Source organism: Rhea pennata, chromosome 1 (assembly GCF_028389875.1).
Source record: "Rhea pennata isolate bPtePen1 chromosome 1, bPtePen1.pri, whole genome shotgun sequence".
NCBI lineage: Eukaryota > Metazoa > Chordata > Aves > Rheiformes > Rheidae > Rhea > Rhea pennata.
Genome location: NC_084663.1, coordinates 23578793 through 23602597, shown reverse-complemented (window position 1 = coordinate 23602597; position 23805 = coordinate 23578793). Strand labels below are relative to the sequence as shown.

Here is a 23805-nt window from a genome sequence, read left to right as displayed (position 1 = left end):
AAGCACTGAAATCTGATACCAGAACTACAGTTCTTCAAAGCAGAGGCACTCATCATTTTGTTACTACTTCCATCAGCTACCATAGAAAATTTGTATTTTTTTCTTGAATAGGTTTTCTTAAGCCAGAATTCTGATTTTATCACAGTCTTTTTACTGAAGCCTTCTTCATTCAGCAATACAAAACAACAGAAAGAAAGCAACCAATTGAGGACTATTTATTACTGTTATTCCAGTGCCTAAAAAAGCTTATGTCTAACACTCCCATTACATTATGTTTTATGCAGACATAACAGAAAGTGTGTGCCAAAAAGTTTACCACTTAGAGAGCACTAATACCTTTAAATATCCTACACTGAGTTTTTTAAATATCACCATAGGACTGTTCATTCAGGCAAAAGAAGGGACTAAGATTAAAATAGTTTTATCTGGCAAACTGTCTGTGAGATACTAATACTACACTGTGCTACATCTACACCTTGCAGCTCTGCCAGTCACACACCTTTCCATTTGATAGCTTCAGAAGGGTTCCTCAGCAAGCAGCTGCATGGTGTTTACAGTGTCTCTCTCTAAGAAATCCTCCTTTAGACAGAGGGAGTTTCATCACTCTGCCCTGTGATCTACTATAGTATGATTAAGAACACTGTTTGTGTTTAAAAATTCATTCAATTCCTTTTATGAAAATGTTTCCACCTATACAAAAGGATTCTACCGTGAGACAGAAGGCTAGGATAATGTCAGTTTTCAGTCTAATAATCCAAAAAAAAACTCTCAAATGCTTTTTATGAGAGAATGACATTACACATCATCTTTACAGAAGCAATAAACATAACCTTATCTTGACTATATTTAAATATGTTAGAGAAAGAACAAATCAGTTTTCAATTGCTCTTACCTGTAATATTGCTAAAAGTGCCATCTAATTCCATTGAAGACATACTTTCCACATTCTGACTGTCTGCCAGATTGACAGATTCCAAGAATCTAAAAATAAATGGATGAATATTTTATAAACCTTGTGAAATCTCTCCCTCCTCTGCCCCATCTTGTTTACTAATACACAGGTATAATGTTCATATGTACTAGAATCTCCAGCAGAGACATGAAACTCAATTAAGTCAAAAGTTGCAGGAGTCTATACTGACGCAGGTGAGACACTCCTTTCCAGATCACGTCTGGAATTTTAAACCCAATATAGTGCAAAAAGACATCTGTACTGCTGGAAACTAAGAATTTCTGATAAAAGAAAAGAGATTTTGGTCACTAAGCCATTCATTACATACTTAACTCAGTTCAATAAAGTATTTAAATTTTATGCTTCATTTCAAACATGTTTTAAATCTCACCATTTCCAAGAAAGACAAATGCACATACTTAAAACATACTCAGTTCTTTGCCTAACTGTAGGCAAATTAGAGGGAAATATGTAGGCATATAACATAGGCAAATAATTAGAGAATTGTAAAACAGAAATCTTAACCCTTGCTGTACTTTCCATTTGAAAAATTACCTGTCACTTACCTATCTTCCCAAACACCTATTCTTCATCTTAGTAGTGCTAAACACACATCTGGTTTGTATGTACATTCACAATTCTAAACTGTACAGTTGTACCATTAGCCTCAAGTTTTCTGGGATCATCTAGAGAATACATTTAGAACTTACGCTTTTAGTTCCTTTACATCTGTGTTACTTTCTGGCAAGACTCCTATTCCTCGACCGTAACCGGTGCCACCATGAAGATGGAATTCTACATGTGATACATCTTGGTTGTCAGCACTTGCTTGCTTTGTATGAATACTGTAAATTCTTAGAAAACTTCCAATCTTAAGTGTGGGAAAAAAAAAAGAGATACTTGATAAGAATTATCAAGAGGTACTCGATAACACAATGTTAGCTATTTCCTTGGAAAATCTTAAGCATCCTAAACCTGTCTCCCAGTTTTCACACAATACCAGAATCACAGAGGTTGAAATGGATCTCTGGAGATCCCCTGGGTCAACCCCCCTACTCAAAGTAGGGACAACTAGGAAAGGTTGGATAGGGCCATGTCCACTAAGGTTTTGAATATCTCAAGGATGGAGACTTCACAACTTCTGTAGGCAACGTGTCTGTTTTGCTTTATCCAATAACATTACTGGTGGCAAAGGTCATCCGTTAGAACCAGGGTAAGTATTTTTACAAAATCTCAAGTAGACTCAAGAAGACAGATCAAGAGAGCCAACATATTGTTTCCCTGGGGGCACAGCTTGTCTTGTATATTCACAATATAACCCTCCAGAGACTGCTATGTTGTGATTTGTCCATGCATGATAGCAATAAACAATTTATCTCATGCCCATCATCATATATGGCATATCTGTATTTATGTATACGCACAAATCTGCTTACACACATTTTTCTGTCTACCATACCTTACACTTATATAACAAACTATTTTTGCAGCACCAGAACAAAGAGTCAATACTTTTTAGAGCTTCAATGATAGATAGGAATAGTGTTGAAATTTGATTCTCTCCTTAGATTTTCTTCATGTTTTGCTTAGAATTAATTTCTGCTCTATGAAACAGTTTTGTCAAGTTACATCAATAAACTTAAGTTAACTTACACAGGCAGCTACTAAGAAGGAAGTTATGGAGTTGTGACCTTTGAATACATTTTTACAATTTTGCTTGTATTTCAAAATACAATTGCATCCATTTCCCTGCCCCGTCCCCTCCCCCTCCATTCTAAAGGGGGATAATCTGGAGACTTAATTATGTTGTTAATTTGCCTTTACTAAAGGCCTTTGAATTCAATTTGCTAGAATCCAAATTTTTATAAAGTATTAATCTAAGATCCAGCTGATAGCTGGTGCACTACCCACACTCAATAACCTGGATTAACATTTGCTCTAAGTATCTTTTAAATAACACTACATAAATAATAAATTATTTTAATTTGACTTCAATTAACATTAATATAACAGCAGTCAGACTGTTAAGTCTTATTTCAGCTTCGGCTCCCACTTTAGATACACTTAAGAGCCAGTGATGGAGTAACTTTAACCAGTAGAGACCTAAAACATTTGCTCATAAGGCTGGACTGACCATATCTTAAGATGGCAGTTATACACATATGCATACGCAGCAGATAAAGATGATTTCACCAGCAATGTGAGCTAAACCTTGAGTACAGGGCAAAGGCTATGGGTCCCTTTAATTTCACATTTCTTATAAAGTACCAGTTACTGTCTTATTGATAACAAAATCGTTTTAATTTTAGTAAAAAAATCACATCTTAAAGCCAGTTAAAACATAAAAAGTACAACTTTTTTTTCATTATTTCGATTAGGACAGTTTCAATGAGAGTTAACTGTCATTACTGAAAGACATTTTCATTAATTTAATAATAGAGTGACAAACTGTCAAACATCTTGATTCAAGAATCTTCCTCTGTTTCAAGAAATAGACTGGCATAAAATCGCTCTTTTAAACAATCATGAAATATGAAAAGGCAACATATTTTCAAATTCAGGTACCAGGGACATAGAAGGTATACTTCAGTCTGCACAGTTTTCCTTCTGGCATGGAGTTCTTACCATCGTTTGAATCGATCAACTCAATTAGGGGGCTGCTCACTTTGCTTATACAAGGCATCTCTCCCATTTTACAGAACATACTATACACTCCTTTTGGCAATAACTAACTAGTATTCTTGTTCTTCACAGCTTCACAATCACTAAGTAAATTCCTGGTGACTGACAGATGTTTCAGTAACAGGCAGGAAACACGGTGCCTCTAAAGCTCTTATGCTATACCCACTCAGCTTGCTGTCGGATTATAAAGCACGCAGCACAGTATCAGTTTACTGTTCTTTTAACAAATCTTTGCTATAAGTAAATGTTTGAAAAACCGCTGCACCTAGATTTTCTTGTTTTTCCCATCCCTCCCTTCTATACAAAGTAATCCACTTTTCAGTTATAGAAGCAGATTTTTTTTTCTGATAAGGGAATCTGTTCATCTGTTCTAAATACAATCAAGACTCTTAAGCTCATAGGTTTTCTGTAGAAAAGAAAATAATGAACATAACATATATGTGAATCTAAAGAATATACCATAGCATCACTGCTTGCATTAATTGAACCTATACCAAGTAATAAGCTCATCATAACAACAAGCTTTTGTAGTGATGACTTGATTATGGTAATAAACACCCTTAACATCCGTTGTAGCACTTTTCCCCTCACTGTCCACCCCTGAAACAGGCATATTCCTTACAGGTATATATAAATAAGGTCCTGTATCTCCAGCATCTCCAGTGAAATTTAAGAATAGCACTCCAGGACAAATTCTCTTGGGTCCTCTTTTCCCTTCTATTGCTAAGCTCCAACAGAACCAGACAAGCATGCAAGAATGCCCACTGACTGACACCAAAAGGACAGCTTGTACATTAAGATTGCAGTTAAGATGCTTATCTGGAAGCCTTTTTTTCTTTCTAGTTTCTAAATTTCATTTGAATATGTTCTTAATACTGTCCCTTCTGTCACTTCTGTCCTATCTGATATAACTGAGATTGTGTTACCAATGCTGGGAAAAAGCTGCTCTGTATAAATGAGAGCAGAATAGAAGTGGTAACTACAGAAGCAGAATACAATCTATATTGTATAACAGTTAATAAGACTTTTTAAATATAAAGTTATGCTCCTTTAGCTCAGAAACTAAAAGATAAAATAGCTAGAAAAAAATCTTGCAGCAAGAACACAAGAAATCTAAAAGACACCAATTAAAAAGAGTTGAAAGGCTGTAAGGACCAGAAAAGTCAATTAAAAAGCCCTCAAAATCTTAAGGTGGTAAGTAAGTATGTAAATCTTCCACGTGGTATGTATTTTATGAGAGCCAAAGCTAACAGATATATAAATCTGGCTTATTAGATTTTCAGTTTCATTCATGCATAAAAATTTCTAGGTACATTTTTTATGTATTTAGATTTTTGATGTTTCTGATCCAGTAAATTTGCATAGAACTGTCATATGACAAAAATAATCTAACAGCTATGACAAATACTTTTGGATAAACATTTTTTGCTAAGTTCTTAGCTAAGTTCTGCTATTTGTATTTTTTGCTAAGTTCTGCTATTTGTATTATTTGTACAAATATAAAATGTTAAAAGTGGTAGAGGAGAGCTAAGATCCCATGAAGATAAAGTATTGTTCTTTTCTTCTAAAATTGTATGCTGAAATCAGGGAAAATTTAACTGACATTACATTACATTAACTGACAAAACATAATGTTTTACTGCAACACTTCAAGACAGATTTTACTCAAGCTTTCTGCTATTTATAAAAATATTGCTTACTCCATATGTATTTGAGTGGATGACTCCCCATTTTTTGCAAATGTTATTAATTTTAGATATTTTTAGATACTAATTTTAGATTTTTTTGCAAGTGTTATTAATTTTAGATATTTTAATATTGCTGATAACTAAAGAGATTGCAAAATACTGAAAAAAGTCAGGCAGATTATGTATGTAACTGAGTAACAAATGTGACCAGGCAAAATGGATTGCAATTTCCATAAATTCCTTTGGGAGGCAGCATTGCTTACTGTTAACAGCAGCAAGCAAAAGTTATAGGTGTTACAGCTGAAAATGTTATGGTATTTTCATTAGTTTAAAGAATGCCCACAGGAAGTATACATTACATACTTGTCTGAGATAAAATTATGATCTAAATTATAACAAACACTATGATTTTCAGAACAGTCACTGAAGTCCAGACAAAAGCAACTCTTCGGAGTAATTCTATTTATGAACTATCAATCTACTTCATTTAGGGCAAGTTCATTTAAAATGAAATTAAAACAATAAAAACATTCCTGGCAACACTAAAAATATATTAGCACCCTATTTTCAGTTGAATTCAAGCATGACTATTTTAAAAATAGATATTAAGGCTAGAAGATAAAATTAAAGAAATCACACCTACAGCTCCCAGTAACAAGGCAGAGCTAAAGCAGTTTTAGGAACAGTACATTCTTATAACTGCTTCATAACAAACAGAGATGTGTCAAAATTCGCTTAAGATACTGATAAATCTTAAAGGTCATTTGTCATGGTAGTTAAACTTTCTGAATTGGCCACAAAGACACTCATGACAACAGTTTAGCTACAAAAATAATTTAACCAAATCAATCTATGCTAACTTGTCTGGCTTTATAATCAATGATATTCAAAGTAATTTCTTTATATCATTTTACAATATCAATAATCTAATTTGATTAAGTAGTGCACAACTTTTTGCAAGTGACAGGAAGGATATACACAGTATTTGGGTGCGGTTGCTTGTATCCAAAGAATAAAAAAAAATACCAACCGAAATCCATTAAAGACTTTAGGATATTTTTTTCAGCCTTTTCAATGACTGTAAAGACAGAAGTGGGACAAATACAATAGACAGGTCACAATAACGCTACCTATGCCCGAAAAAAGAGGAAGCTAGATACTGTAACCATGTAACTCATGTAACAAGCAGGTTGGAAAAGTGATTTGGACACAAATAACCAAGCAAGACTTAGTCCCAAGCACTATCAAAAAAGCACAGAAAAGACACTGACTAGCACAGGAGGAACACAGTGGAAAACATTCCAATTCTGCATCTAAAGATATATAGCATGAGGAAAGCCCTCTGAAACTAATGACCTGAACTTGTATGTGTGCTTAAGGTTAATTACTTTCATTGTACTAACTAGAAAATACATTGTGAAACAAAACAGACGATGATAACCATGAGGAGAATTCACAGTGCCACACATCCACGTGACACGTGATTGTTCATGACGGAAATCTCTAACTTGAGTTCAGACTGTGGATAGCTAGACCTCCACTGCTGGTAACTGATACTCATCACGACACTTAGTATCTACCAAAATTCCGCCAGCCAGAGAAACTCATGTCACAAACTAGAAAATACTTTCTAGGTAGGTATGCCAAACAAGAAGTTTTTAACAAAATCGTGCAGGAACACTGTGCTCCAGGATTTGATATAAATTTACTGTAATACACTACCCATCATCTCTAGACCATGTAATGCTTACTCAGTTTCCTTGGCTGAGCGTGGTCATACAGACACGATTTTAAAATAAAAGCATATTTTGGTTTTCTCAGTCTGCACTTCTTGATACCAAGGCAGTGTAAAGCAGATTGTTCCTCACTGAAACAATTTCAGAGCTGCAACTGTTATTGCAAGTGGTACACAACAACACTGGAGAGTGTAACTTAACATTTTATCAGCAATTTGCATAGAAATGTAGTTCTAAAGTAATTTCAAATGCAGAAAAGATGTCTCAAAGAATAACGAACTTTATTGTTTTTGAAACCGTAAACTGGTTAAAAAAAAAAAAAAATAAAAAAAAAAAAAAAAAAACACACACCTAGCACAGTTTCTTACCACATTGTTGCTATGCCTGTACTCAGGAAGGTTTGCTGTGCATATGTTAAACTCCCTCCAGTTTTACTCTTATGCATAAATGATTCTTTAATCTTTGTATAACAAGATCCTGAACTATATAAGATATTAGATAGATTAATATACCTATAGAGTATTTCAATTACACTTTCTTACAGTAAGACATAATTTCCAATAGTACTTAAAAATAAATCTTTTCTTAAAGCTCTCATTTTATGAAAAGTCCTCAGAGTTTTAATTATCTTTAGATTATTCTGTGAAGCAAAAAATAAAACTAATTGTATAAATTACTACCTGAACTTGATAACCTTTTCTGGAGTTCTGTTGCTAGGGTATCAGAATTTTTTATTCTATAATACCACTAAAATACAACCTATCCATTATAGCAAAAACTGAAAAGTAGTTGTCAGAAATATTCTAACTTAAACTTTCCATTTTGAATGATCAAAACTGCTGCAATTTTGCACACAGTAGAAGGAGAAAATGAGAACTTCTGTTGTTCAGAAGGTCAAAATAGGTTTCTTAGCTGTTCCTTTTTCCATTAGAGCTTATGTTATGCAATACAGTATCTAGCAAAGGTATATCTATGTATGCAATACGGTATCTTTTTAAATACACATGTATTTTTAAATACATGTGTATTTAAAAAGAAAGGATAAATAGGAAGGAAAAAAAGAACTGATGAATACACCTCATGTACCACATATTCAATATTAAATCCTGAATATATATGGGAGAGAATCGTAAATGGACTACTATCAGCTGCTCAAGAAAATACATTTTATTAATATTCATTAAACAATTTTCCCTTCATTTTCAAAATATATTGCTTCACTGAAACACCATCGTTTATGTACCTCTACAGATGAAATCAGCTAACAATATAATAATTCTATGAGAAAAGCTGTAAGTAATGGAACACTTCTATGAGTACATTTTGTTGTGAATTCTTACGCAAATGCAGCTATTTTATTATCTGGTATTTACTTATGGACATATATTAACATATCAAATTGATTTTTGTCAGCTGATAGTCCCAAACTAACAACTACAAATAAAGTATCACTTATCTTTATTTTCTGGTAAAGACAAGACCTTAAAAATCATACTTTATATACAAGGCAAGCCATAAAATTAAAGATATATTTTTGCTAAATTGCTGTATGCAGCAGCAAGATGGCAGTATCGCTGAAGATCAAATGTTTATGCTTAGATAGATAAAAGAACAAGCATAATCAACATTATTGACCCACTAAATGAGGATACGCACTATAAAATGCCTAAGTTTGTAGAACAGATCTTTCATTGACTTCAGACTTGCAGGCATTTAATGGGACTATAAGTTTAACACTACTTTATATAATTTAAAAAATTTTTAACTATAGCATACATTTTCTGAGAACACTGTTCACAGGACTACGTATGATGTTACAAAGACCTGCTTAATTGGAAAATTTTTTTCATAGTGATTTTAAGGTAATGAGGCTGTTCACACGTTGAAGGAGTTATACATTCAAATAAAAGTTAGGAGAAAGACAGTAAAAAGATAAAAGTAACATTTGAAACTAATTAACAGTAGAACTGAATTGTTACTTTCTCTGAAGTGAGTTCTAAACAGAAAATAGGCCACAGAATGAGCACTAGAATACTAAACTGTGCATTACCTTAAGTGATTTTGCCAGTTGTACATGGTTATCATAGACTAAAATGTCCACTGTTAGATTTCGAAGCTGATGAAGGAGACCTTTCTCTCCTTCCAGGTCTTTTGCTTCCACAGGCACTTTCCATGTTGGGTAGGGGCATTTTGTGCCATCCCATACCTGCAATGAAAATAAATCACTCCAATATGCTCAAGAGGCTTTAGGCTGAACATTTGAAATAACATATTTTACAAATCTGTCACTTAATTAAAAATTGGTAATAACAAGAAATCTTATTTGGGGACTCTGTTCTAAGCTCCTTTAACTACTCATCTAGATTTCAATCACCGTGATATCTGCAAGAAAGACAACACACAGCTAGGCACAAATAGTCCAGGAGGTTCTTGCAGAGCACTGATGATAACTTTTTGACACAGGTGGTAGAAGAAGCAACAAGGAAAGATATGCTGCTGGACCCTGTGCTAACAAGCAAAGAAGGTCTGGTTAGTGATGTGAAGGTTGGGGGCAGTCTTGGCTGCAGTGACCATGAGATGGTGGAGTTGAGGATCTTGAGTGGAGGAAGCAGGGCAGTAAGTAGGATCACAACCCTGGACTTCAGGAGAGCAGACTGTGGTCTCTTCAGGGAACTAATTGGAGAAATCCCACGGGGTTTAGCCCTATAAGGAAGGAGAGGGTCCAAGAGAGAGAGTTAATATTTAAGAATCACCTCCTCCAAGCTCAAGAGCAGTGCATTCCTATGAACCAAAAGCCCAGCAGGGCAGGAGACCTGCATGGATGAGCAAGGAGCTCCTGGCAAAACTCTAAGAAGAAAGTACACAGAATGTGGAGAAGGGACAGGACCCTTAGGAGAAATACAGAAACATTGTCAGAGTCTGCAGGGATGTGATGAATAGGGCTAGGGCCCACTTGGAATTAAACCTGGCAAGGGATGTCAAGGACAAGAAGAATGGCTTCTTCAAATACCTCAGCAGCAAAAGGAAGACTAGCGAAAATATGGGCCTGCTACTGAATGGGGTGGGTGCCCTGGTGACAAAGAATACAGAGAAGACAGCTACTGAATGCCTTCTTTACTTCTAAGATTGGCCCTGGAAAGTCTGGAGAAAGGAAGATTTTCCTTTGGCCAAGGAGAATTGAGTTAGAGACCTTTTTGGAAAACCTGACATCCACAAATTCGTGGATCTCAGTGCTATGCATCCAGGATTGCTGAGGGAGCTGGCGATGTTATTGCCAGGCCACTCTCCATCATCTCTGAAAGGTTCTAGAAAACAGGGGATGTGCCTGAAGACTTCAAGAAAGCTAATATCACTCCAGTCTTCAGCAACAATAGGAAGGAGAACCCAAAGAACTACAGCTGGTCAGCCTCGCCTCTATCCCTGAAAAGGGGATGGAACAGCTCATTCTGGATGTCATCTCCAAGCAGGTGGAGGAAAAGGAGGTGATCAGGAGTAGCCAGCGTGGATTCACCAAGGGGAAATCCTGCTTAACCAATCTGATAGCCTTCTGTGATGGAATGACTGGCTGGGTAGATGAGGGCAGAGCAGTGGACATGTCTACATCGACTTCAGTAAGGCTTCTGACACTGTCTCCCATAACATCCTCTCCTAGGTAAGCTCAGGATGTGTGGGTTAGACGAGTGGATAGTGAGGTGGATTGAGAACTGGCTGAATGGCAGAGCTAAGAGGGTCGTCATCAGTGGCACAGAGTCTCGTTGGAGGCCTGTAGCTAGCAATGTCCCCCAGTCAGTACTGGGGCCAGTCTGGTTCAAATTACTCATCAATGACCTGGATTGAGGGGACAGAGCGACTCCTCAGCAAGTTTGCTGGTGATACCAAACTGGGAGGAGTGGCTGATACACCAGAGGGCTGTGCTGCCATTCAGAGAGACCTGGACAGGCGGGAAAACTGGACAGAGAGGAGAATCATAAGATTCAGCAACGGCAAGTGCAGAGTCCTTAGGGACTTAGTCTCCATAGGGAGAAATAATCCTACGCATCACTACAGGCTAGGGGCTGACCTGCTCGAGAACAGCTCTGCAGAGTCCTGGTGGACAATAAGTTGACCAGCAATGCGCCCGTGTAGCCAAGAAGGCCAATGGTATCCTGGAGTGCATTGGGAAAAGTGTTACCAGCAGGTCGAGGAAGGTGGTCCTGCTGCTCTACTCAGCCCTGGTGAAGGCCTCATCTCGAGAACTGTGCCCAGTTCTGGGCTCCCCAGTACAAGCGAGACATGGAGCTACTGGGGAGAGTCCAGCGTAGGGCTGCAGAGGTGATCGGAGGACTGGAGCATCTGCCCTCTGAGGAAAGGCTGTGAGAGCTGGGCCTCTTCAGCCTGGGGAAGAGAAGACTAAGAGGGGATCATATCAATGCCTATAAATGCTTCAAGCGGGAGTGTCAAGAGGATGAGGGCAAACTCTTTTCAGTGGTGCCCAGGAACAGGACAAGAGGCAAGGGGCACAAACTCTAACACAAGAAGTTCAGTCTGAACATGAGGAAGAACTTCTTTATCGTGAGGGTGACAGAGCACTGGAACAGGTTGCCCAGAGAGGTTGTGGTGTCTCCTTCTCTGGAGATATTCAAAGCCCTCCTGGATGCAATCTTGTGCAACATGTCCTAGGTGACCCTGCTTGAGCAGGGGTGTTGGAACACATGATCTCTAGATGTCCCTTCTAACTTTAACTGTGATTCTGTGATTTCAACATATTTTTTTAATTCTTTACAGAGGGTAAAATAATCTGCAGACAGAATTTTAACTTGTCAAAAATTACAATTTGGTAATATTTAAAATATTTAGCTATAGCAAAACCTCCACTCTTTCTCCAGCATATACAACTAAGTAGACCTCACTGCATGCAGAACTTTATATATTTAATATCTGAATCCCTGCTACAGCTTTTAAACACTCTAGCTGTGGTATTTGGAGATGGAGTATACAGCACACATGCCATTAACTACTGATAACTTCCTACTTCAGTCTACATCGCTCTTTATGTCGACCATAGTACAAAAACATCAGTATTTCATATATACTTAATATGCAGATTCTACAACGTGGATGCCTGATAGATACTTAAGTACTGAAATATAAAAAGAATTATTTTTGAGCTATCAAAGGTCTGTGGAAAAGTAAGACTGTCAACAGACAGCAAATAGATGCAGTACTTTGCAATGAAAAATCTATTCATGCACATCAAATTCCAAATTTTCAGTGATAACTGCTCTGCAATATACTCCATTCCTGAAGATGTGCTTTTCTTAAAGATAACAATAAAAACAATGGTTTGGAGAATTTTAAAATGTCTTTTGTTGGAAGAACTAATGGGTTTGGAGCCAGGGGCCTCAAATTTGAAGAATTTTTTAAGCCAGTAAGCTACCCTCTCAAGAAAAAAAAAACCCTTAGAAGAGTAGCTGTTTTTCACTTGCAAACACATGAGCACAAATCAAGCTCACTACCTCAAGAGCTTACCAGCTTCCCTTTACTCAAATTTACAGAATGGATGAAAAACAGGAACTAATGAGCAATTTACTTACAGTCCATGAAGTTCTGAGGCTTTATGGGGTCTCATTTGACATTCATTTCAAAAGAGATAGTTTAAACTGAAATATTTGTAACAACTGCAGAGCATATTACAGAATGACGCTTAACGTTTCTTTTTGTGTAGTACAAACATCATTCTGCACGAAAAAAATCTTTGCTCCTTTAGTGAAGGAATAATGCAATGTGTTGCTTCCCAACATGCTATAACATCATGACTTAATATAGTGGTACCCAGGAATAATTATATAAATTCATGAAATATAAAATAATAGGCTGTTCACCACTCAGGTTTTAACAATCAACTTATAGTACTTAAAAACAAAAACAGAGATTTCGGAATAAAAGACTGATACAGCTGGAGCTAAATCCAGGAAAATTATATAGACCTCTTTTTATTTAGCTGATGTTAAGGATCAGTCCTGTAAAATACTTACTTGTTGTGTGACATTTTGCATTTTGTTCTTTTATTAAGCATGAATCCCCAAAGCACTTATGTATAACTAATTGAGGACACCTAAAATCACAAAGATAACCAATCCATTCATTTACTTGTTTACTACACAGTGCCAGCTGCATTAAGCTATATCCTACAGGCATACCTAAAAAACCCATAATAACTGTTGCTGACTAGAAAACCAGGTTAAAATTAACTATATTTTTCAGCTTTAAGAAGTCCTGCAATATTTATCTACAGACACCTGTGGAACTATACTCCATAACAATGCCATCTTACAAAACCTCTCTAAGGAAATAAGTTAGATGAACAATTTTAAAGAGAAGAGAGATTTCTATTTTGTTTCCATAAAAGTAAAATGGTCACAGACTATAAATTCACTTAACCTCTAAATATTCATCTACATAATATTATAAATTAAATTATAGTTAAATCAAATAATATGTTGGTTTTATGAAAACTCTGAATCATTACGTCTTAATAAGTAAGTCTTAACAAATTATAAAAAAAAAAAAAACTACCTTTAGAAGAAAAGATGATCCATCTACTTTTGCTTTCCCTACCAGTTGACAAGTGAGATCAAAGAACAGCATTGGTTGAACACCAGATAATTTTGCTGCGGGTCCAGAGATGGAAAGATTACTTGCTGCCCAAGCACGTAGTTCTTCTATTGTTTTCTGCTCTTCATCTAAGAAAGTGTACAATTTACTAGACGTTCGAGGAGCTACAGGTGCACCTACGGTGCCATCAAATGTCAAGGAGGCAAATCCCCCACTGGTAATTCCCTGCATCTGTCCATTGTATTCTCTGATCTGTAATAAAATATGAAGAAAAAAAGTAAATATCTGCACTGCATCAAAATTCTTCATCAAATACTACAACAAAATACTACATCAAAATATTTCAGTTTTATCACATAAAGAATGGGCTATTGATCATTTTTGTTCCTGGTACCACGAGGAGACAACAGTCAAAATAAAACAGAACAAAACCCCAAAAAGCAAATTAATGTAATCTAGACCAAGTGGATAAATAGAAAAATATAACATAATACCAATAATTTCTGAAGAGATAGACTAACATATAGCTGCAAATATATAGCATCAGTGTACAGCATTTTATTCACCAATCTCCAAGTGGATAAGTGGAGAATGCATCATTATTGTTTTTACAGATGGGGAAACTGAGGCATCAGCAAGTTAATTTTTAAGGGTCACACCGTACAACTTAGGCAGAGCAAAGGAATTATGGATTCTCATTTCTGTATCTCATGATAGGCCAGGTTTCCTGGTATTACAGACCTGAGGAATGAAATATCAATTCTAGGAGAGAATTGTTTCTATAAAACAAATAGGGACAAGTTTACTTCCGCTGAATTATGAATGTAACTTCCAGCATTACTTTTATAATACTGCCTTACATCTGGCAGGTCCTTTGTATCATGCTGATTTAGCAGTGTACCTGCTACCCTACCAGTGTTCACATTCCGAGGCATTCCTTCAAGGATCAGGTAGTCTCTTATCATTCCCTACAACATTCACATGATTCATGATCCCAAATCTCAGACCTTGATTTAACCCATTATTTATATGCATCCTCTTTTAATTAAAATTTGCTTGCCAAAAAGGAATAAGACTTCTGAATAAGTCATTTATGAGAAGATCTAGTTTAAGATTCCCAGGGCTCAGTTTTCAAATGGTTAAAAAATCCTACTTAATTAAAACTTAATTAAAAGCAGTGCCCAAAACATGTAACAAAGTTCTAAATAGCAACATTTGACCAAGCAACTGCCAATAATTTACCCCTAAAGTTTATAACACAGATTTAAAAAAATGAAACAAAACAAAACAGGTTTTCTTACTGAATTCATAAGCAAAGTAGTTCAAGCTTGGAAATACAAAGTCACTTAATTCCTACTACTTTGGCATAGGTCTTGTCTAGAAGCATAAATATCATAAGGCTCATCTCTACGATAAAATTTAATGTACTTAAGCCTGTACTTACTTTAATGTACTTAATCTCATGTTTCTCCAAATAAGTAACATTCAGAGGAAAGGAAAGCCCTCTTTCATTTATTTTATTTATTTATCCGCTATCAAAAGATACTTCAAGCATATTTTTAAGTATCCTGTCTCAGATGTCAAAATGTTTAATTCCAATTTACCTATTTATTTGTTACCTTAATTAATCATTAAAATACCCTAATTTCTTACTAAAAATTCTGTTCTAGATCTCCAACATAGATATTTATGATGGCTCTTCATTTTCCAAGAAGGCAGCTCACTTTGTCTCCCCGGGCTTCCACTATGACTTCACCACAGACTATTTCCTCCACTTCTCAAAGCCTTGATGTCCTATTTTCAGTATTGTTAAGGCTGTGTTTGAACATACTGTATTTATGACATCTCTTAGTACCTTCATTTAATGTATTTGATATCAGCCTGACTATAGGAAAAGACACAGAAAAAATAAAAATAACACAGAAAATAAAATACGCAAGAAGGCAAAGCGTAAGAGTCATGATGAGAAAATTAACCAGTGATTCTGAAGCAAAAAGAAGTTTCCTTAGAGTAAGCAGAGAGGCCATTGAGTGGTCTCAAAGGTGCAACAACATTCTTTAGTGAGCAACAGAACAAATAGAAAAAGTAAATGTAGAACGTAGAATGGATTTCAAGGAAAAATAGGCTTCTGTCAAGCCCATAAGACAGAAGATGCTCAAAAGAAATTCTCTTGACTTGTCTTTTGAAAACAAATTGTTGTTAAAGTAATAAGGAATCACTGGAGCGTGAGACGAACAAAATTCTTGGGCAAATGTTGTTTCATTACAGCACTCTAAGTAGATCTCAAATCAAGTTAAGCAGTGATACTATAAACTACCTATATTTTCATACTTAAATGATTTTCAAATTGAATTAAACTTAGGGAAAAGGGCTATCTTGAGACTTTTGCATAAGATGAGAATTCCCTCCAGTGCTTTTTGTGTAATCGCCAAAGCACTGTAGTTTATTATTATTATAGAGGAGGGGAAGATGCCACCGGAGAAAAATTCTTTGATATGAGTAGCAACAATAAATAATGTTTGCTAAACACAAATATCTTCTGGGACAAAAAGAGCAGATAGCATGTGTTCTGCTTGCAGCAAGTAGGTAAGCAGGTTCCAATATGGACTGCCTGTGGGAGCCTTTGGCTAAGCTTTCTTAAACTAAAGAACTAAAGGTGGAATGTCACCCCAAACTTAACAGAAAAAAACCTCTAACTGCTTTCAGTTGCATAGAACTCTATCCTGAATATACTCATTTAAAGGACACTAATCTTGAAATGCTTTATAAATAGATTTACAGAAACTTTCTACACTTGAACTTTATTTTAGTAAAGCTCATTCAGTAGAAGAGGGAAGTGTGATAGCAAGTAAAGTATAAAGCTGGAATAACAGCCTCTCCAAGGCACTTCTCAATCAAAACTGATCATTAAATTGTAAAGGCAACTGCAATACAAAGGACTATTACAAAACTACTGGTGTCACAGTCATCTTAGAATATCAGAAATGCTTGCCAAAATGACGTACAATAGACAGAGATTTCTCTGATAAAAAAGCTTTTCAGATCGGACCTATTTAACAAATATAGTGCACATATCTAGAAGGCACTGATTAAATAATAGAAGATCCTGAGTTTTTATTTATACAGCAACTAGCATTGTTTGAAATACACTGTCCAACCTTACATTTTGGTTTGGTTATACATTTAGTCCTCAGTATAAGATACCTTTTACATTAGCAGGGATCAAAACACACACTGATCCCCATAATCCATGGTTGGCAACAAAATAATAGAAGATCAGCATTCACATCTTGCTGCCCATTCTCCTCTCAACTGCAGAACCCTAGTATACGTGTGACGCCAGTGAAGAGGAAAGAAAGGGTACAACACTGCCTGTGGGCAAAACAGCTTAAGAATTACAGTTACTGCAGTGGACAACATATTCCACTCAGTGAAAGACAAACATATGCCACTCTGCGTGACCCAAACTGGGTTCAGGTGACAGAGAAGCAAGATCTCACGATCTTTAACAAATAAACAGTGAAGAAAGCGGGATGGAAAATTCACAACTCTCTGAGTAATTGGTTTCAGTAATGCACTACTCTACTAGTGAAGAAACACTTTGCTAACACTCCTATTGAAGAGCCATCTTTGGAAACACTTCCTTTCAGAGAATCATAGAATGATTGAGGTTGGAAGGGACCTGTAGAGATCATGTATTCCAACACCCCTGCTCAAGCAGGGTCACCTAGGACATGTTGCACAAGATTGCATCCAGGAGGGCTTTGAATATCTCCAGAGAAGGAGACACCACAACCTCTCTGGGCAACCTGTTCCAGTGCTCTGTCACCCTCACGATAAAGAAGTTCTTCCTCATGTTCAGACTGAACTTCTTGTGTTAGAGTTTGTGCCCCTTGCCTCTTGTCCTGTTCCTGGGCACCACTGAAAAGAGTTTGCCCTCATCCTCTTGACACTCCCGCTTGAAGCATTTATAGGCATTGATATGATCCCCTCTTAGTCTTCTCTTCCCCAGGCTGAAGAGGCCCAGCTCTCACAGCCTTTCCTCAGAGGGCAGATGCTCCAGTCCTCCGATCACCTCTGCAGCCCTACGCTGGACTCTCCCCAGTAGCTCCATGTCTCGCTTGTACTGAGGAGCCCAGAACTGGGCACAGTTCTCGAGATGAGGCCTTCACCAGGGCTGAGTAGAGCAGCAGGACCACCTTCCTCGACCTGCTGGTAACACTTTTCCCAATGCACTCCAGGATACCATTGGCCTTCTTGGCCACAAGGGCACATTGCTGGCTCATGGTCAACTTATTGTCTATGAGGACTCCCAGGTCCTTCTCTGCAGAGCTGTTCTTGAGCAGGTCAGCTCCTAGTCTGCAGTGATGCGTAGGATTATTTCTCCCTAGGTGCAGGACTTGCCTTTGTTGAACTTCATGAGTCTCCTCTCTGTCCAGTTTTCCCGCCTGTCCAGGTCTCTCTGAATGGCAGCACAGCCCTCTGGTGTATCAGCCACTCCTCCCAGTTTGGTATCACCAGCAAACTTACTGCAGAGGCACTCTGTCTTTTCATCCAGGTCATTGATGAGTAAGTTGAGTAAGACCTTTGCCATACTAAGATCCATTATCTCAAGATCTACAAAGCTTCCCCGCAGAGATTACTATGTATTTTGACAGTATTGTATGTTTTAAAAGATTTCTATAAATCTGGCAGAAAAAAGTCTGCACATGGATTATATTTCAAGTGAAAACCCATACAGAAACATAAACAGGAACTTGGAATAGTACTTTGTACCATCTTTGTAGATATAAGTGCCACAAACCTGTCATTTGTTCCTGTAGACAACAGCTATTAACAGGGCTTTATTCATAGAAAATGAATAAAAATTTTACCTTATACTAGGTCCTTGGGAAAGGAGGCAAGTCACAAAGGGATGTCTTCCAATCTTCTCAAAATGATCACCACTTTACACAAAGCTTTACAGGCAGATCACTGCATTTTAAAGTGATCTAGAATAGTTGGAACAGATTTGACAGGAAAAAACACACGAGTCTTCCATTGTCAAGACGAAACAGGTCACTTAACCAGATACTCAGCTTTTTTTCATGGGATTCTTCCTGTTCTATTTTTGGCTGCACACCAACACACAGGGCAATGTCCTCTAAGAGCCACTGGTCCATCAGAACATGGATCCAGAACTGTCTGAATTGAACTGTAGAGCTTCCAAAACTTGGAGGTATCTCATTGTGAATATTGCTTGCCATTTTAGCAGTGATAGATTATACACAAAGGTTAGTTTCTCCTATTAAATGCCATTGCTTTATCAGTGCAATAAGAAACAAAACAGTTTAAATAAGAAACAAAACAGGCTGAGAAGGTGTCTTGGTAAGAAATGATATTTGTATGCCTCAGATTAGCTAAATAAATCCCAGTAGGATTTTCCTGAAGTCTTTAATGGTATCAATGGCCTCAATAATATAATTCCTAAATGGCCCTTTCTATTAAATGGAGTTGCTTCCTTGTATTATAGGCTTCTTGGAAAAAAAAAATCAAAGTTCTGGATCTTTGGATGTTATATTCATCTCTGAGTCTGTAGTCATCAAATACAAATGTTGTTTTCCCAGCATCACTTTTAAGAATACTGATAGGTGATTTCATCAACATATTTATATAATGCTCCACCATTGCCGAAACTCTTCTGAGTTTTATTAGGAATTGCATGGGACTAAGAAAAATCTAAAAGTTCAGGAGTATGACAATTGGAGATTTTTCTTACTAGTCCTCTCCAAACTCAGGAGCATCAGAACAACTTTAATCCAACATACCCTCATTATATTTTTTCATATTTGAATGTTAATACTGTAATCATAATATACACATAACTTCAGCTGTACGAATAGAGACAGGGTAATGGAATAGACAACCAGTTTGAAATAACTCAGTAAAAAAATCTGTGTCCCAATATAAAACAAACCATTTTGAACATGTTTAACAACAGCAAAAATTAATTATGAAAACTAGCTGTAGGCATCTCCTTATAAAACTTATAATAATATGGAAGTAAAATGAATCTGTATGGAGACATGAAAAATACAACTAGCTATTAAGACCAACAGTTAAAGCTATTCTCTACTATCCCTGAGAACTGCTCTCCTCAAAATATGATTATCACAAACTTTTGCACTAATATAACACAAAAATGAAAATGAACAGTACATTGTACAGTTCACATGAACATGTTATAACTACTTTTGTTTATATATTATATAGAAAATGTATATATGTTTAAATCAGCTGAAATAACTTCCATTTTGATAATCATTAAAAAAGGAGAGTGGGGGAATGCCATGCTGCCTTTGATATATTCCTCAGAAAAAGTGGCACAGTATATTGGAGAAGATTCTAGTAAAAAAAAATATATTATTGTATTTTGGAATATTTCCTAAATAGTTAGGACTTAATCAACTCAACTAAAAGGATTAAGATGAAAATTTCAGAAAACAAGTGTGAAACACTAAGATTTCTAATGATAGTGAAACTTCCATCATTGTCTACAGTTAATGTTTCCTGACTTTCTTTTACTAAAGAATAAATGCTTCAGCAAAATTCCAAACTGAATTGTACATTTTAAAAAATTGCTGATGGGAAGCCAAAGCAACAGCAATACAGATACTTTCAAGAAAAAAATGTTAGCTTTCCTGGGTTAAAAATAAACTTACAATCATTTAGTGAATAGTTTTACTTGTTTCCACTCTTCAGAGCAAGAATTTGAAAACAGGGTCCCACTGCTGCTGTAGGTAACATGTTCCTTAATATCCTTCTCAGTGAAGTCTCACATGTAACTTTGGTAAAGTCTCTAAATGTTGACAACATTTACTCAGAAGATGCTAAGAGTCTGGCAGCTCTCCCAAGATTTAATGGAAAGACTTAATGGAAAGCTCAAGATTTAATGGAAACATCTTATCTTTTCTGAGATCCCCCTCTCCTAGGATTTTATATTCACTCAGTATGCTCTATACTTAAGTTCATCTCTTTTTACTCTTATCAGTCAGAAAGTTATGGCCAGAGCTGACCAGGAACAGGAACCGAGAAGACGGGTATTTCTTCGCCTGTGTTTCTCAATAGTTTCCATTTTGATGCAAGTAGCAAGGAAGACGAAGCAACCAACTTTAGTATGACAAAATTGGACTAGACTAATGGTGAAAATACACACAGAAAAGAAACTCTGTAGCTGAACACAGAAATGAGAAGGACGTGGTTCCTGGAAATAATAGCAAGATTGGTCTAAAAACTGAGGCTAGTGGTACAAATGCTGTTAAGTATTACCGGGTTGAGGACACAGATGCTCAAGGAGAGAGACAGAACAGGACTAGTATGGATGGCAAAAAAGAGGATGCGATTGATCCTATATTTTTATGAAGCAAAGCCTCATACACTTAATATTCAGATTTTCAAGTATCAGTCCTCTGTGAAAAGGCAAACAGCTTTGAAACTCACTAAAAAAAAAACACGTATCTTATTCTTGTCAACTGACTGGCTATCCAGAAAACAACCACCTAAATTAAACATGAGACATTTTTGGTCAAAGGTCGTATGTGTTTATACAGTGAATCTAAAGATTATGAATCACCCTGCATATCAATATGACAGTGTGCAAGCAATTTTTTTCTTGCTGTTTTTCTCCTATTTGTTGTTCTGAAGAGCTATAAAGTTGCACCCAAATTGCAAAGTTAGAACATTAAAATTACATCAAGTAAGCATTCCAAAGTTAGTAGGTGCCATAGTTACGCACATGCTTACACATGTTGCCTGTGCAAATACATTTCAGCTCATGGCACATTTATATTATGATATCTGGTTTCACTATCCTATTTTTCCACAGGACATTTTCCCATTCAGTTCATGACTCAATATGTGTAGTGGTGATAAATCAGATCCATGTAATGAAGAAGCTGTCATTTGTAAGCACCCTGCCTCATTCATTCCAGCAATCACAGCCTATGTACTAAAGAAATCAAGTCACAAAAGAGGACAATAATACCAAGGTTACTAGGATAGAAGGCCAGAAAATTAAGACTTTGATCTTTTTAATTGCTATGAAAACTATGTTACACTGAAGAAGTCACATAAGCAAAGTTTATCATGCGAGGTCACTCATTTGCTCTTCATCCTCCAAGAACTTGAGTAACATAGGGATTGAGCTGTTGAAGTGCTAAGCCCTCACAGCTACATTTGATATTAATGAATACTATGCTTTGAAATACTATACTATGAATACTATACTATAATATTAATGAAGTGCTCTATGAGGCGGGGTATTCTGGACACAAACAACAATAAAACACATGATAGATAATGACTGTCTAGGCTGTGGGCACAAACTGAAACTCAGGAAATCCCACCTGAACACAGGAAAGTATTTATTATTGTGAGGGTGGTTGAACACTGGAATGGGTTGCCCACAGAGGCTATGAAATCTCCATCCTTGGAGATATTCAAAACGTGACTAGATATGGTCCTAGCCAATCTGCCGCATCTGACCCTGCTTGATCAGGGGTGTTGGACAAGATGATCTCTAGAGATTGTTTGTGAATCGCTCGGAAGTAATAACAAATACTAGAGAAAAGCCAATGAAAAAATTAACAATTCTACCATCATGGCAGGGTTTGAATAATACAAGGGAGGTAGAACAAAAGCTAACATAACAATAAAGATAAAATAATGCAAATTTAGTCAGTACCAGCAGGATTCCTCCTCTTGCTCTTTAACAACTTAAGTATTATGCAATAAATCTGAGGTATTAAGAGCTTCTATAGAGAACGAGAAAAGAAAAGCTCCATGAAAACTCCACTTGAGAAACTTCTTTGCTTTGAAGGTAAGATAGAGTCCAGACAACTAAATCACAGGCCTAGCTTTTATACGGTTAAACACAGGCAAGATGAATGCCCTCCTAAATGATATTCCTATGCACTGGAATGCATGGCTCTTATAATAAAACAAACAAACAAATAAATATAAAAAAGTATGGCATCTTGTAATTAGAAGACTAGCTATGCACACATGCATAGAGAAATTCAGCTTTTACACACAAAGCTCAAACTCTCAGCATTTCCTAAATCTCTGAAAATATGACTTGTGGTATCTTTTGTGTGTAATACAGAAGACAAAAAGATTTAGCTGCTTGATAAAAAGACTCTCTATGACAACATACTTCTACTATTAAGGGAAAAAATTTCTTCCCCCCTACACTGTCATTTGTCATCACACTGAGCAGAGCACTGACTGGTTGAAAGCCCAAATACAGCACTGTAATTCACCAAGTATTATGGTTCATTAAGCATCTTCATACGAAATCATAAAACGTATTTCAAGAAATATTAACAGAAATGTAATTAAAACTGCACAACCTTTCAATCCTGTTATCAAAATTTTCATTTCCTGAAACAAATACTGAACAAATAACATGATTCTCTATCCTCAGTAATCCCAACAGAATTCATTATACTATTATTATCTCTGAACCATAGGACCTTGCCAACATCTGTTTTACTACGAAGAGAATTTATTCATTTGCAGCTGTGAGGGTAGTAAGAAACAACTGTTCTTAGAATGTGTTTGCAATCAATGTCAACTCCTTGGGAGTCTCTAGAAAGCATTTCTGTCACACAGAATTATGAATATACACTGTGAAGACTATGTATACCTGCCCTCACTACTAAACATAGCTCTCACAGATTACGGCCTTTGTAACTCTCTATTCATTTCCACTCAGTAAGCTAAGGGAGGATGATGAGATCTGAAGAAAACAGGAGAGTAAATGATAAATTGTAGACAGTGTACTTAAAATCCTAATTATATATATAATTTTTTTTTAATTCAGAGAAAGCGTGCATGAGAAAGGAAACATTAACAGACTCTGTTGAGAAATAACACACAGTAACATGACCTTGAAGACTAAGAACTAATTGATAAGGATTGTAAAATGACTTCCTCAAAAAACATGCCTCGTTCCCAAAATGAGGAAAACAGTGAGTTTCTTTTCACACAGTAGATCAACAGACTTTATTAGTAAGTTTACATGAGAGAGAAACAGTGGAGCTGAGACACTAACAGGTTTGTCTAACACAGAACATATGCATGATTTCCCTGAGAGTTGTCTTTTTATTTTTAA

General features: G+C 36.3%; 1 protein-coding gene across 6 annotated transcripts in view; it reads right to left on the bottom strand.

Moving 5' to 3' along the window:
• POT1 (protection of telomeres 1) overlaps nt 1-23805 on the bottom strand; it is a 78089-nt gene that overhangs the window by 19998 nt on the left and 34286 nt on the right. For all 6 annotated transcript variants that reach the window (XM_062583138.1, XM_062583158.1, XM_062583150.1 and 3 more), the window contains 4 exons: nt 13614-13904; nt 9109-9264; nt 1663-1823; nt 893-981 (listed from right to left, as the gene is read on the bottom strand). In XM_062583138.1, the coding sequence (XP_062439122.1) occupies nt 893-981; nt 1663-1823; nt 9109-9264; nt 13614-13904 (697 nt within the window). The remainder of the gene's footprint in view (nt 1-892; nt 982-1662; nt 1824-9108; nt 9265-13613; nt 13905-23805) is intronic.